The sequence below is a fragment of the Triturus cristatus genome, chromosome 2_1 (genome assembly GCF_964204655.1).
Source record: "Triturus cristatus chromosome 2_1, aTriCri1.1, whole genome shotgun sequence".
Taxonomy (NCBI): Eukaryota; Metazoa; Chordata; class Amphibia; order Caudata; family Salamandridae; genus Triturus; species Triturus cristatus.
In genome coordinates this window covers 9,260,723-9,274,787 of record NC_140581.1, presented here as the reverse complement: position 1 = coordinate 9,274,787, position 14,065 = coordinate 9,260,723, and the positions used below count along the sequence as shown (strand labels likewise).

General features: G+C 45.0%; 1 protein-coding gene across 1 annotated transcript in view; it reads left to right on the top strand.

The window, feature by feature from the left end:
• The window catches only part of LOC146863603 (uncharacterized), a 286,828-nt gene that overhangs the window by 256,713 nt on the left and 16,050 nt on the right, over positions 1 to 14,065 (top strand). The window contains exon 8 of the mRNA XM_085627624.1: positions 12,806 to 13,042. Within this exon, the coding sequence (XP_085483750.1) occupies positions 12,806 to 13,042 (237 nt within the window). The remainder of the gene's footprint in view (positions 1 to 12,805; positions 13,043 to 14,065) is intronic.

The window sequence follows — 14,065 nt, the reverse complement described above, 5'->3', positions numbered from 1 at the left end:
TTTTTTCATGCGGCGCTCTTCCTTCAATCTGACCTCTATGGTACCGGAGGTGGTCCGGTTTGGTGACCTCTCTGGCCTCTGTATTAACGGGGGAAATCTGAGCTGTTTCCCCTTTCTGATGTCACCAAGCCCCCTGCATGTGATTACCATTTCACGTGGTCCCCTGGCACCCCCAAATAACAGGGTTTGTTTTGAATAGAAAGAAAGGGCCGGGCATTCCTTTAAATTACAGCCTGGTCATGGACAGACTCTCCACCCAGATGGACCGCTGGATACAACGTCCTCTCTCCATGGCTGGCCACATAGCTGTTATAAGGATGACGACCCTTGCACGACCTTTTCCTATAGTTGGTGCGGGCTAGCCGCAGACCCCGAGTTGCTTGGGACACCCTTACTATCCCATATGATTGCGGTGGCGTTGCTGTTCCTGATTTTTGTTCCTATTTCCTGGTAGCCCAGCACCAATGTTCATACCATTTGTTTCCTCCCGTTGCCCGGCTGCCCTGTGCCAGGCCGGAACGAGAGCTGGCAGACCTCACCCCCTGAATGTCCTGTTGCCACAGGGCCTCAAATTGGACCCTAATGACCTCCAAACTTTATCCACAACTTGCTGGGCATGGCAAAAACTTAGCAGCACTCTGGGCTTTGACCTCTTATATTCCCCTGCCCTCCCCCTTTCCACGAGGGGTAACAGTACACGCCCCATCACTAGGGCCTGGCTTTGCGGCATGACCTATTGTGACCTAATGAGTGAGGTATGCTCTCCACTTCAGCCCCCCTCAACCCGTCCAAGGACGTTTGGCAACCTCGAAGATCCTCACAACTCTCTCTGCATCCAGACTCCCCGGTATCCGCCACTCGGGCTCCTGCGACTGTGGGACCCTTGGCCTTGTCCAGCCAAGGCGCCCGGGCGTTATCCTCGAGCACTTCCCCCTTCAACTCCCTTCTCAAAAGCTCTCTTTATCCACATGCATGCATTTCAGGGCTTCGGTGGTGCTGGCATCCGGCGTGTGTGCGACGTCGAGGGGTGCGGAGGATGGTTGGCAGTGTCGGCAGGAGAACTGGCCATGGGTGGTGTTCGAATGCATCTCAGGGAAAGACGTCCTCACTTTAGCACTCCAGTGCGGAAAATCCGCATTGAATCAGGTACGAACTTGGTAGCTTAGTTCATTGCTTGTTTAATTCATATTCAATTCATATGATTATATGAAGAGTATGATAAAGCTCATAATGTTAATGGTTATACAGTCCACAAAGAGGTTCACACATGTGTTTTCATTGATTAAGCAAACCAATTTTTCAAATGTCCCCGATGCATTTCGGGACTCGCCCTTTGTCAGGGGGATTCTACAAAAAAAACAAATGTAGGAGGACATAAGGCTGTGGTCCAGGATATGTCAACGCTTAAGAAACTAAGATAGAATAGGAAGTGGTGAGTGTGTGGTAAACATGCGCGAGCAACCTGTGCTTGGTAGTGAACGTGGAATACCAGATTTTTAGAAATTAAACTGGGGCTTGTGAAATGGTGCTCGGTGATAATCCTCGGTGCATAAAAATCGGAACACAAGAGTGAAGGAAACTCATTGTATAAGGTAAATAATGAAGTGAATCAGAAAGAACCGCACGCGGGTACGCTAGTGTTTACCAAAGGCGGAAACGTGAACAGTTCGAAAGATATTTTCCACAACGTGCACGTGATATAATTAAAGCACTCAAATGAGAAAATACGGCAGGGAATAATCAGAGTTACCTGGCTGGTTTCAATAACGTGAGTGTACGAAAACCTCGTCCGAATGAGTGTATTTCGTGCGGCTTAAACCCCGGAACTAAATACTATGTATCCGGAAGTGATAAACGGCGTAACCTTCGAGAATAAGTCATGTGACTGCTAGAGTGAGAAGAAATACTTACGTGTGTCTTTAGAAACCATGGTAACCTTAAGAAACGGTGAATGAGAAATAAACAATTGTAAACAATCTTCGGTGTGTCGTGGCGCGTAAAGAGGTAGGAGGAAAATGAAAAATTAAGCGCTACCTAAGAATATGAAATAAGTTGGAAGAAGGAAAATACAGAGGTGTAAATTGCGACAGATGGAGAAAACAAGTGTTCACAGTACAACTATTTACAAATAACAGCTAAATTCAAAACGTTCATTTAACCCATGCGGGTAAACAGAGTTCAGTCTATTTATCCAGAACAACTCGCGTTGTAGTAGGAAGGCGCCATTGTCTCTCCCTCTTTGGATCTTGACTTGTTCTAGAATCAAAAACCTCAGTTGACTGCAGTTATGATTTTGTTCAGAGAAATGTTTTGCGATGGTAGATTTCATGTTCTTGGTTCGGATGTTGCTTTTATGCTCTTGTTTTCATTTTTCTTTCTGTTTTGCCCACGTAAGGCAGTCCACATGGGCACTTGAGTAAGTACACCACGTTACTGGTATCGCAAGAGGCTGTAACTTTAAGTTTGATGGGTGTTCCTTTCGAGGGATGCATGAAAGATGTACCCTTAATGATGTTATTGCATCCGCCACAATTTAGACAAGGAATGGTTCCTTTGTGTGATTTATCGGAGTTCAGAGGGCTCCTGTTCAAAAGTTGTTGAAGATTTTGTGTTCGCTGGTAAGCGAAAATTGGCGGGTGGTCAAAAATCCCTTTGAAATCTGGTTCCGATTGTAATAGAGGCCAATATTTTCTGATGGTTGTCTTAATTTTTTGACTTTGTTTGGAAAATTTAGAAACGAAAACTAGTCTTGAATCATTGGGATCCTTAGGGGTTTGAGTTTGTAGTAAGTCTGTGCGATTCTTAGTTTTTGCTCTGTTAACAGCTTCTTCTAGAATGGGGGCGGGGTATGCTCTCTTCCTGAATTTGTCTATCAAAAGGCGACTCTGTTCTTGAAATATCTCCTCTGTGGATGAAATGCGTTTAATCCTCAGTAATTGAGAATATGGGAGATGTTTTTTTAGTGATTTTTGGTGGAAACTTGAGAAATGCAGTAAATTATTGCGGTCGGTGATTTTGGTAAATACTGATGTGGTTAACTGATTATTGTGTATAGTAATGTCCACGTCCAAAAATGTGATGTGATTCAGGTTGATTTCGTGGGTAAATTGAATTTGTTCGTTGATAGAGTTGAGATGTGTTATCTGTGTCAATAGCTCAGTCTGGGTACCTTTCCAAATAAGGAAGATGTCATCGATGTATCTGTGAAACATCAGTAAATTGTTAGACCATGCTTCTTGGGTAAGGATGTGATCTAGCTCAAAACGATGCATAAAAAGATTGGCATATGCTGGAGCAGCACAATTTCCCATAGATGTTCCAGACAGTTGGATGTAGTAGTTGTTATTCCACAAGAAGTAACTATGGTATAAGGTAAAATGGATCAATTCGAGTAGAAAAACTTTCATGTCTTGGTCCTTGTCGGTGTTGATCAAGAAGGATTCTATGGCTTGTATACCAAGGTCATGCGGAATAGAAGTGTACAACGACTTGACATCGATGGTACAAAGGCAAAGGTGTTCGTAATTTTGGACATTTAAATGATTCAATTTGATAAGAAAGTCCGTTGTATCTTTCAAGTATGTAGACATTGACTGAACCAATGGTTGTAGGTGTTTGTCTATATATTTTCCAATGGGTTCATGGATGGTATTCCTGGTACTTACAATGGGTCTGAATGGTGGTTTCTCAAGATTTTTGTGAATTTTTGGTATCATATATAGATAGGGAACATTGGGATTTTTTGCGATAAGGAAACGCTTATCTCTGTCATTAATGGTGCCCTGGTGTAGAGCTTTGTTGATGATAGTCAATAGGATGAGAGAAAATTCCTTAGTAGGGTCTGACTCCAATTTCAAATAAGTATCTTGCTCACTTACATGTATTTCTACGTTCGCCGTGTAAAAAGCAGTGTCCAATATCACAAGAGCTCCTCCTTTATCTGCCTTACAAAATGTAATGTCTTTGTCCATTGCTAATTGATTGATGATGTTGCGTTCGTTCAGTGACAAATTGCTGATTTTTGATTGCTTATCGAGGAATACCTTTTTTAGCTCATTACCTACGATTAACTCAAAATTATCCAGAATTTTGTGACTGATGGGAGCCATAAATTTGCTTTTCGGACGTAGATCTAAAAGTGTTCCTTTGTCCTGAGTCGTAGTTGGTTCAATAACATTTGTAAAGAAATGTTTGAGTCGAAGATTACGCATGAATTTAAACAAACATATTTGTGTTTCCAAATCATTTGTGTTGTACGTAGGTACGAAAAAAGTCCCTTTTTGTAATGTGTGGATTTGTTGAGGTGTCAAAGATTTTTTTGAGATGTTGATGACTAGGTTTTCTGGCTTCTTGTTGATTTTGCTATGGGTGTATCTCTGGTTCTTATGTTTTGACCTCCTGGTTCGTCTCGTACATTTGAACCTCTTCCTAAAAAAGGAATCGGTTCATTAGGAATATCTGTAGAGGTTGAGGGTTGGCTGTCACTTGGGCCCCCAGCTTGCTTAGGCGTGGTTCTTCGAGGTTGTGTTTGTGAGTCATCAGATGAGGTTGTTTCCCCGTCGGTGGAACGGCTGTATGGTCTTTGTTGTCTACGAGTGGCGTATACTTCAGCCCATGAATACACCTCTCCTAATTTATAATCCACAGTATCTCTCTTGAACTTGCGTAATTTTCTTTCGTTGATTTCTTTTTGGTACTTGTCAAGTTGATTGTTGATGTCTTCAAGCGTTTTGGACATTTCCTCTGGAGAAATTTTATCACTCAGGTCTTTTTTGAGTTGCGTAACTTCTTTCTCTAATTCTTCCAGGAGAATGGATAGTTCTTCGACTATGAGAAGAATGAGGTCTAAGGAACATTTGTTTAGTATAGCGTACCATCGGTCTGTAAATCTCGTATTATTTTTGCAAAGAGTTGACTTTAGAGGAATATGTAATCCTCTGGGTATGCGTTGGACTTTATGGTAGCGGATTAGGGTACTGGCATGCAGTCTCTGGTTGATCTCTCGTTTAGCTGTAAATAAAAGTTGTCTGATGATTGATTGGGTTGAAGCTGTATTCGCGGTGAGACATTCTGGATCCTGGATCAAAGCGTATAACCTGTTGGTTTCTTCGGCAGTAAAACCAAAAGTGTCTGCTCTGTTCGCTCTCACATTAGCAATATCCTCATAAGACATGTTTGAAGGTTATAGAGGTGCAAACCGTGTTGATTAGAAGAATATATTGATACTGATAAGGAACGGTTGCACTCACAATTATATGATGATAAGTGTTTTACCTAAAACACTTATCATCGTATAATTGTGAGTGCAACCGTTCCTTATCAGTATCATGGGTGGTGTTCGGCATAGACAGCTGGCAGTTGTTGTTCCTTCCAGGGTTGAGTGCGTGGAGGGCAGCTGGCTCGTAGCGGTGGGTGGTTGGGTATCCAGGGTCCCTAGCGCTGGTCACGGTTGGGTCACGGGCGGGCGCAGACGAGTTTGGCTTTGGCGCGCCTTCGGTTCACCAGCAGTACCCGCTGTGCGCAACCATCATTAAAGAAGGAAGGGGGAGGGACGCGCAGCTGGGAGGCGGGAGCGGGTAAGCAGGGGGGAGGGGCCGCAGAGGCAGCAGCGGCGGGAAAGGGCAGGGAGGGCACAACAACGGCACAAGTATGGAGGAAAACAGTACAAACAGGTAATAATACAACAGAATAGGAAAAGACAATTTACAGGCACAAAAACAAAAGACAGACAACAGACATAAAAACGGGCACAGACACAGGACAGGCAGCAGCAGACCAGCAGAAGAGCAAGGCTCTCCCACTGGACCACCAGGAATGAGACGCAGGCAGGAGCCTGCGGGTGGAGGGGGGCCTTGAACACCTACCAGCTAAGGTGAATGGGGTTCAGCAGCAGCGGCACAACAACGGAGCGGCGGGAGGGGCCCCTGACCTTCCTTTGTCATGGGGTGCTCCAGGAGTGGTGCAGAGAAGTAGCTTTCAGCCTTGCACTGCCTATCATTCTGTGGCAAGGGATGTGATAGAGAATATCTAAACCGTTATTTTCTACTGAGAAGGTCTGCTGTGTGAACCATCCTAAACTCGATATATATTTTCTGCTAAAATGTAGCATACCGTTTAAAAGTATTCATCGGGTGGTTAGAAGTTAGGAAGTGCTAACCATGTTACAAACGGTCAAATTGTTTTTGCTGTCGGTCTCAGACATTACAACATTTACTTTCTCATTCTGCGTTGGTGGTGTTCATAGTTAATGCACTAGACGGGTTTTTTAAATAAACACTTTGAAATTCCTCCTGTTTCATAGTACTATTTTGAGTGTGTTACTCATTTATTGAAGAGGGCTTGGGGTTCCACTCTGTCCCTGAACACATCTGGTGGGATTAATGACTAGAACACACTGCCTGCCTGGTATTGATCAGTGGGATGTGTATGAGTCACAGTCCAAGTGGATCACTCTTTCGTGTTGGTGCATTGAACTGAGACCTTGCAACAGGGGGTTAGAAATCCTAAGCCCTACGTCTCTGGAGGGGGCACCCCAGATCTTAACCCTTTCAGGGGTCTACCAACACTTTAAAAAGTAAATACCTGCTTTGTTCTTCTGATGCCTCTTGTGCCGGGGCATGGCTAACACTAGTGCAGCTGGTGCAGTGGCCACAAGGCCTCAGGCTGTGAGGGGCCGTCTGCTTCCCTAATATGACTATATTTTACTACTCCCCTAGAGGGGATTGGAACCACTTTTCTTGCTTGCATTTCTCTACAGCTCCATTAATTCTCCAGCAGTTGAAGTAAACGGAATATTTCTAATTGCCTCCTGGATCGACGTGGAACTGCCCTTTGCTCCTCTTCACTGCTTCCTGTGCCAGCAACTCGCCGGACCCGCTGCCCGGGTCCCGCAGCGCGCCTGATCGTCGCGGGAGTTGTTTAAAGGGGCTGCTTGTCAACTGGGGTGAGTGATTGTGGACTTGGGCTGCGAGCAGCGGGGACTCCATTGTCCAGGAGTCCCTGCGAGCCCAATTAGTTACACCTGGGCTGCTCTCCCTGGCCGCCACGCCCCCCCGCCCACGGGAGTAAAAGAGGACTGCTATCTTTCAACCAGTGGGATTCTATTTGCCTCCTGGATCGACGTGGGACTGCCCTTTGCTCCTCTTCACTGCTTCCTGTGCCAGCAACTCGCCGGACCCGCTGCGCGGGTCCCGCAGCGCGCCTGATCGTCGCGGGAGTTGTTTAAAGGGTCTGCTTGTCAACTGGGGTGAGTGATTGTGGACTTGGGCTGCGAGCAGCGGGGACTCCATTGTCCAGGAGTCCCTGCGAGCCCAATTAGTTACACATGGGCTGCTCTCCCTGGCCGCCACGCCCCCCCGCCCACGGGAGTAAAAGAGGACTGCTATCTTTCAACCAGTGGGATTCTATTTGCCTCCTGGATCGACGTGGGACTGCCCTTTGCTCCTCTTCACTGCTTCCTGTGCCAGCAACTCGCCGGATCGTCACGGGAGTTGTTTAAAGGGGCTGCTTGTCAACTGGGGTGAGTGATTGTGGACTTGGGCTGCGAGCAGCGGGGACTCCATTGTCCAGGAGTCCCTGCGAGCCCAATTAGTTACACCTGGGCTGCTCTCCCTGGCCGCCACGCCCCCTCGCCCAAGCATCTCCCTAATTTATGAGTACAGCTCCCCGCTGCGCGGGAGCGCCCGGGGCTAAGCCCGGGCAAAGGGCGGGCCGTCTGTGGACGTCCGGGGCCAGAGGAGGCCGGGCTGGGCCACGGATTTTGGTTCGCCGCCCTCGTCGCTTGCATTCCCTATGTCCAAGTGAGACTCTTATACAGTGCGGACTCTGTTTGTTGATGTATTAGTGTGAACATTGTAGCCTCGTATCTCTGTTTTCTAGTATTAAGTTATCTTTACCTTGCTGCTGTTTTATCGCTTTAAAATCCTTGGCAAGGGGTTGTTACCTGGTATTAACTATGCCTCATGCAAACCATCATAAGTTTACTCCTGGGGCAGGCACAATTGATAATTACCTGGTCAAAATTGTTAATAAAATTAACAATGATCGGAGAGCCTCACTCGGCAGAGGGAGTCCATCTGCCTCTTCCGAAACTGCCTTTAATTCCTTGGTGGACAGCCCAGGAGATGACACACTTGGCCTGGGTAATCGGGTGGTCACAGTGGCTGAAGCACAGGTTCATTCTGAGCCCCAAGAGGAACACCTCGACATATCTACTGTTGATATAGAGGAAGCCCCGCCTATTCCCAGACCAGTGAGAGCCTGTAGGAAACAACAAGTTAAACGCGGGTGCAAGCATAGTAAAAAAAGAGCGGAAGCTTCTCTTCCAGCTCAAGATAGCTGTGCTGCTGGAAATCCCCCCCAGGAAGGAAATAATGCAGCTTGTATAAATCTATCCCCGGAGCAATTTGCTTTATTAGTATGTACTCTAGAAGCCAAATTTGAGGCCAAGTTAGCTGAGTACACCCAATCCCTAGTGCTCCAACTAGATATTGTTAACTCGGAAGTTAAGAGACTTGGAGCTTTGGTAGCGACTCACCTGGCTACGGCTGAAAAAGTTATGGCACCTGTAAAGGGTTCTGCTGGAGCCGTGCAGGGAACTATTCAAGGTATCCTGCAGCAGCCCACCCAGCAAATTACTGCACCCGTAATTGTCCCCCCTGCCTCTATGCCATTAAATGGTCCTATAAAACATTCCTTTTCAGACCCAGAGGGTTCCCCAAGCTCTAGACAGGGAAGAAAAAATGGTTTTATAAATCTTCCCCCTGACTGTGCACCATACGTGTCCCCCCTCCAGATAGCCACTTTGCACAGTCTCATGAGGAATCGCACGAGTCACTAAAAAACAAAACAGTGTCGTGGCTTAACAGAAGATGTGGCTTCCCGATTAATTTCTCAGATCAAATTCTATCAACTAGAAGGACCAATTGGATTGGCCCGTCACGAAAGAACTGTAGTGGGGATTGCATAATAGTAAACTTTAAATACCCCCAACATGTCGCTACAGTTCTGCTACGGGCAGCTTCACTGGTCTGTGACACTAACAGCGTTTGTGCGCCCTCTGGGTTATTTTTACACGCATTTAATTAAAGCGCCCCTGATTCATGTGAGACTTAGACCATTCACTTTCAGTGAGCCTCGGGCCCCTGTAGTCTCTCAGATCTATGATGTTGATAACCCTTGTAGGACCGATTCTAACATCATCTCCCATAATACATTTGAGGTACTCTCGGGCCTAGAGGCTTGTGACTGACGCGAGGACTTGGAGGGCCAGGGAAGGGATAGCTCGGGTGAATTGGGATATACGGGACCTGCACAAGCAACAATGAGTAGTGAAGACTCCCAACCCAATTCTGCTAGTATCGCCACAGACAGGGGGGGAAAGGTAAAGTTGTTAAGCTGGAACATTGCGGGTTTGCGGTCAAAAAGGGATGATAACGGCTGGTTAACTTTTATTAAACAGTATGATATTGTTGCTTTCCAAGAGACATGGGATAAGGAATGTGACTTTTGGATTGACGGTTATACATCCTACTTTGTTCCTGCTCTGAGCTCGACAGCAGGGAGAGACAGAGGAGGTCTTATGTTCCTGGTTTCATAATTGTCTCATACTGGAAGCAAGCTTGGCAAATAATATTAAGTTAATTCTTATCAATTGCTATAATTCACAGCAAGGGGAGTTCCCTAATGAGCACATCCATTTTCTGTCAAACTTTTTAGAAACCTATAAGGTAAATCATACCACTTTTTGTCATTATATCCTGATGGGAGATTTTAATGTGCACTTATGTGATCTAAACTGCCATTATAGAGATAATGATGGCCCAGATTTCACATCCCCTCAGCATTTTGAACATAGTTCTAAGGGGGAAGCATTGGAGATTCTCTTGTCTAATAATGAGTTGTATGAGGCAGGGTTCTTCGATAAGAGTAACCGTGTTCCTACGTATAATGCTAGGGATTGTGAATCCATCATAGATTATATTTTTTTATCCCCAGAACTCTTAAGATACGTGATTTTTTATAATACCATTCGCTCTTCTTTTAGTGACCACAACCCGGTGGCAATTGTTTTGGTTAACGGTTTTTCCCTCATGGACAATACTGTCTTGCCACCTGTCACAGTTGATGTAAAAGCTAAAGATCAGGGGAGGAGGTTAAATTGGAGCAAGGTCACCCCCGAAGACTTTTTACACTCTATTATAACAAAGGTCGGACCGGATTTAAACATATGTTCAGATCCACTTCATTATGGTGGGGATGTAATTGCTTCCTATGAAGCTATTTGCTCTCAAGTGGCCAAGGACCTCACAATTAATAGCCGAGTGGTTAAAAATAAACCTGCATTTGGTTGGTTCAACCATAATTGTACTAAAGCCCATAGTTTACTTAAAAAGGCTCTTAATGATAGTCCTAGGAATAAATGGCTAGTTACTCAGCTTAGGAAAGAGTACGCACAAGCAATACAGGCTTGGAAAAAGGAAATTAAACAAGATGCGTGGGCGGCCTTAATGGACAATGCTATCTTGAAAGATAGTTCTAACTTTTGGGCAATTATCAATACTCCTTTGTTATCTGGCACCCAGAACTCTGTATTAGAACTTAACATCTCAGAGGAGGACTGGTTATGCCACTTTGAAAAAATTTATGGAAGTAACATAGAGTTGGAAACCTTTGAGATACCAATTTCTAATCCTCCCATGACATCGGTTAGCTTTAACATAGAGGAGGTGGAGAAAGCAATTGAGGGAACGGCTGGGCGCAAGGCGCCAGGCCCTGATGGAGTGCCCTCTGATATGTTCAAGGCTAACCTTAAGTACTGGGCCAAAATTTTGATGAACGTTTTTAATACTGCGGCTGCTACAGCTTTCCCGAAGTCATGGTCCCGTTCAATCATAATCCCCGTGTTTAAGAAGGGCCAAAGGGGAGATCCCAGATGCTATAGGCCTATATCCTTGCTGGACTCCTCAATTAAAATCCTAGGAAAGGTTATTTTAGCTAGGCTAACAAACTGGGCCACAGAGAAAGGTATAATAACTAACGCCCAGTATGGCTTTAAATCTGGGAGGGGCACAGAGGACCAATGTCTTAACTTACATTTAATCGTATCGAAATACACGAAAGCTGTAGGGGGCTCGATCTTTCGAGGTTTCATGGACCTGTCCACGGCTTTTGATCTGGTTAACAGGTCAAAGCTTTGGTCTATGCTTTTGGAACTGGGACTTTACCGGCCCCTTGTGGATTTTTTGGCCAACCTACACAAAGACCTGAGAGCTTCAATAAGGATGACTCAGGAGGGAAAATGTACCGCTAGCTTTAAATCTGGAAGAGGGGTGCGCCAAGGCTGCATCCTTGCCCCGATGTTATTCACATTGTATATAAACTCCTTGGAAGATAATCTGCTAACAGCTACTCCTGACATTCCGCGTATGGGAGGAACACCCATCCCTGTACTCCTCTACGCGGGTGACGTAGTTTTATTGGCACGGACTCCTCTCGGTTTACAAAGATTACAAGATTCCTTTGGGGATTTTATGAAATCATTGGATCTTGTGGTCAATAATGGTAAATCGCATATTATGTCATTAGGTAAGGGAAAAAACCATGTTAAAACCTTTTACTGCGGCGGGGAAGTAATTTCCAGAGTGAAAGTGTTTACATACTTGGGAGTTGTTTTCGATGAAAAAGGATCCTGGGTACCGCAACTCTCGACAAAGGTAAATGCTGTGAGAAATTCCTCTGCTGCAATATTGGGTTTTGCAAAAAGACTAGGAGGAAAGCCCTGTGAGGCTATCTTAGCTATTTATCAGGCTAAAACTATTTCAATTGCCAGGTATGGGGCTGCAATATGGGGGTACATTAAAGCTAATCCCATACAAAGAGAAGAAAATAAATTTTTACGTTCCTTACTCGGCCTCCCACAATCTGCTGCGACCCATTCGGTCCATCTAGAGCTGGGGATTGGTTACATTTTGGACATAATAAAAATTGCCCCAATCCTGTTATGGATCAGAATTTGGTCAAATCCGAATCTCATGCTAAATCATAAAATCTTGAAGGATTGTATTAAACTTGATAACACTAAGGAAATCCAGTGGCTGTCCTACATTAAAACGTCAACTAAGCAATTAGTGCGCCCATAGATATTTACCAATCCTGAAGGCTTATGTAAAGCTGACTTAAAGTGGGTCAAAATAAATTATATTAAGCATAGTGAAGCTGAGCGAGAAGCCCAGGAGTTAAGTAAACCTTCAGTCAGGGCTCACTTCCTGCTTATTTTGTCCTTGACCATACGACCTTATTTGTCTACTGTTATGAATTCTTTTCATAGATGGTTACTGACAAAATTTCGTTTTAATCAGATTCACCTAGTATTAAGTGATTCACAGGGTTGGTTTAGGCCGGAAGACATGACTCCTTGTAAATGTGATAACTTCTCTCTCCAAGATACCATGCACTTTATGTTTTTTTGCCCCCTGTATCTTGAAGCAAGAAAAAGGTTTATGTTCCCAATACTGAAAGAGAAAGCCTTTATACAGACCAAACCTGCATTACTGTTTTTACAATTAATGGAATCCCCTGTAACCATGTTTGGTGTTGCTAGCTTTCTCGTTGCATCTATTAGGAGTAGGAGGAATAGACATGCTGCTTTACTGGAGGAAACTAATTAGTTTTTATAAGTTTATTGCCTGTGATTAACTGTTTTTTAACAATGAAAATGTTTTCAACAGTTTTTTATTGTATTGTATACTTTTATGATTTTAAATAAAGTGGTTTTTGACTGATTGATTTGATATACTCCATACAGAGTCTCGACGTCCACCGTCCGAGGGGATAATGACCAGCTCCTAGTCGAAGCTCAGTACATCCCTCCAAAGGCTTCGATCCTGCAGGCAGCACAGCGTTCACCCAGCAGTCAGAACCCCCTGATAGTGCGCGCCCTGCAGGACGCCACTGGAAGCACACTGCTAGCGGTCAACGTGCTGTACGACCACTGCTGGGCCTCGCTGGCCAACGACTACAGCAGACCCGCTGCTAGGACCAGGTGAGTGAGATCTTCCACCTTTGAACGAACGTGGAGCTCCGACGCTTGCAATGTCTCACTCAAAGAGGACATGGTTATGTGTGTGCTGAACTGTAAGGAAGGACTTGTGTGTATGTTTGGAATCTTAACAAAGAACCTACTATTGGGAGCAGTGCGACGAGGAGACGTAAGTATATATGGAGCATGCTCAGGGGAGGAGACGTCTGATATTAGGAACAGCGCTAGGAGGAGGAGACGTCTGATATTAGGAACAGTGCAAGGAAGAGGAGACGTCTGATATTAGGAACAAGTCTAGGAGAAGGAGACGTCTGATATTAGGAACAGTGCTAGGAGGAGGCGACGTCTGATATTAGGAACAAGTCTAGGAGAAGGACACGTCTGATATTAGGAACAGTGCTAGGAGGAGGAGACGTCTGATATTAGGAACAGTGCAAGAATGAGGAGACGTCTGATATTAGGATGAGAGCTTGGCGGAAGAGACGTCTGATATTAAGAACAGTGCTAGGAGGAGGAGACGTCTTATATTAAGAACAGTGCAAGGAAAAGGAGACATCCAATATTAGGAACAGGTTCAGGGGAGGAGACGTCTGATATTAGGAACAGCGTAAGGAAGAGGAGACGTCTAATATTAGGATGAGAGCTTGGAGGAGGAGACGTCTGATATTAGTAACAGTGATAGGAGGAGCAGACATCTAATATCTGTGTCCCTGTCATGCTGTAAAGATGCTGTTTAACATACAGGGTTTGTTGGGGACAGTGCTTGTTTAGTACTTTCACTTTCCTAAACAATTGTCTGTTCGAGTCACAGTGGCTAGCTAGTAAGGTCCTCAAGTCTCCTTGTGAGTTGTTCTTTTCAGGGGTCTTCCTGTCTCCCGAGTGGACAATGGGTTGTATTTACCCAGTATTAATCTTGATTTCTGCGCACTGGAGGAAGTGGCGCAGAGCACACACCAAACTTTCTTTAGGTTATCAACTCTCCTCCAGGCCGTTCAGAGCGCATCTTCCCAGGCTTCAGGATAGCAC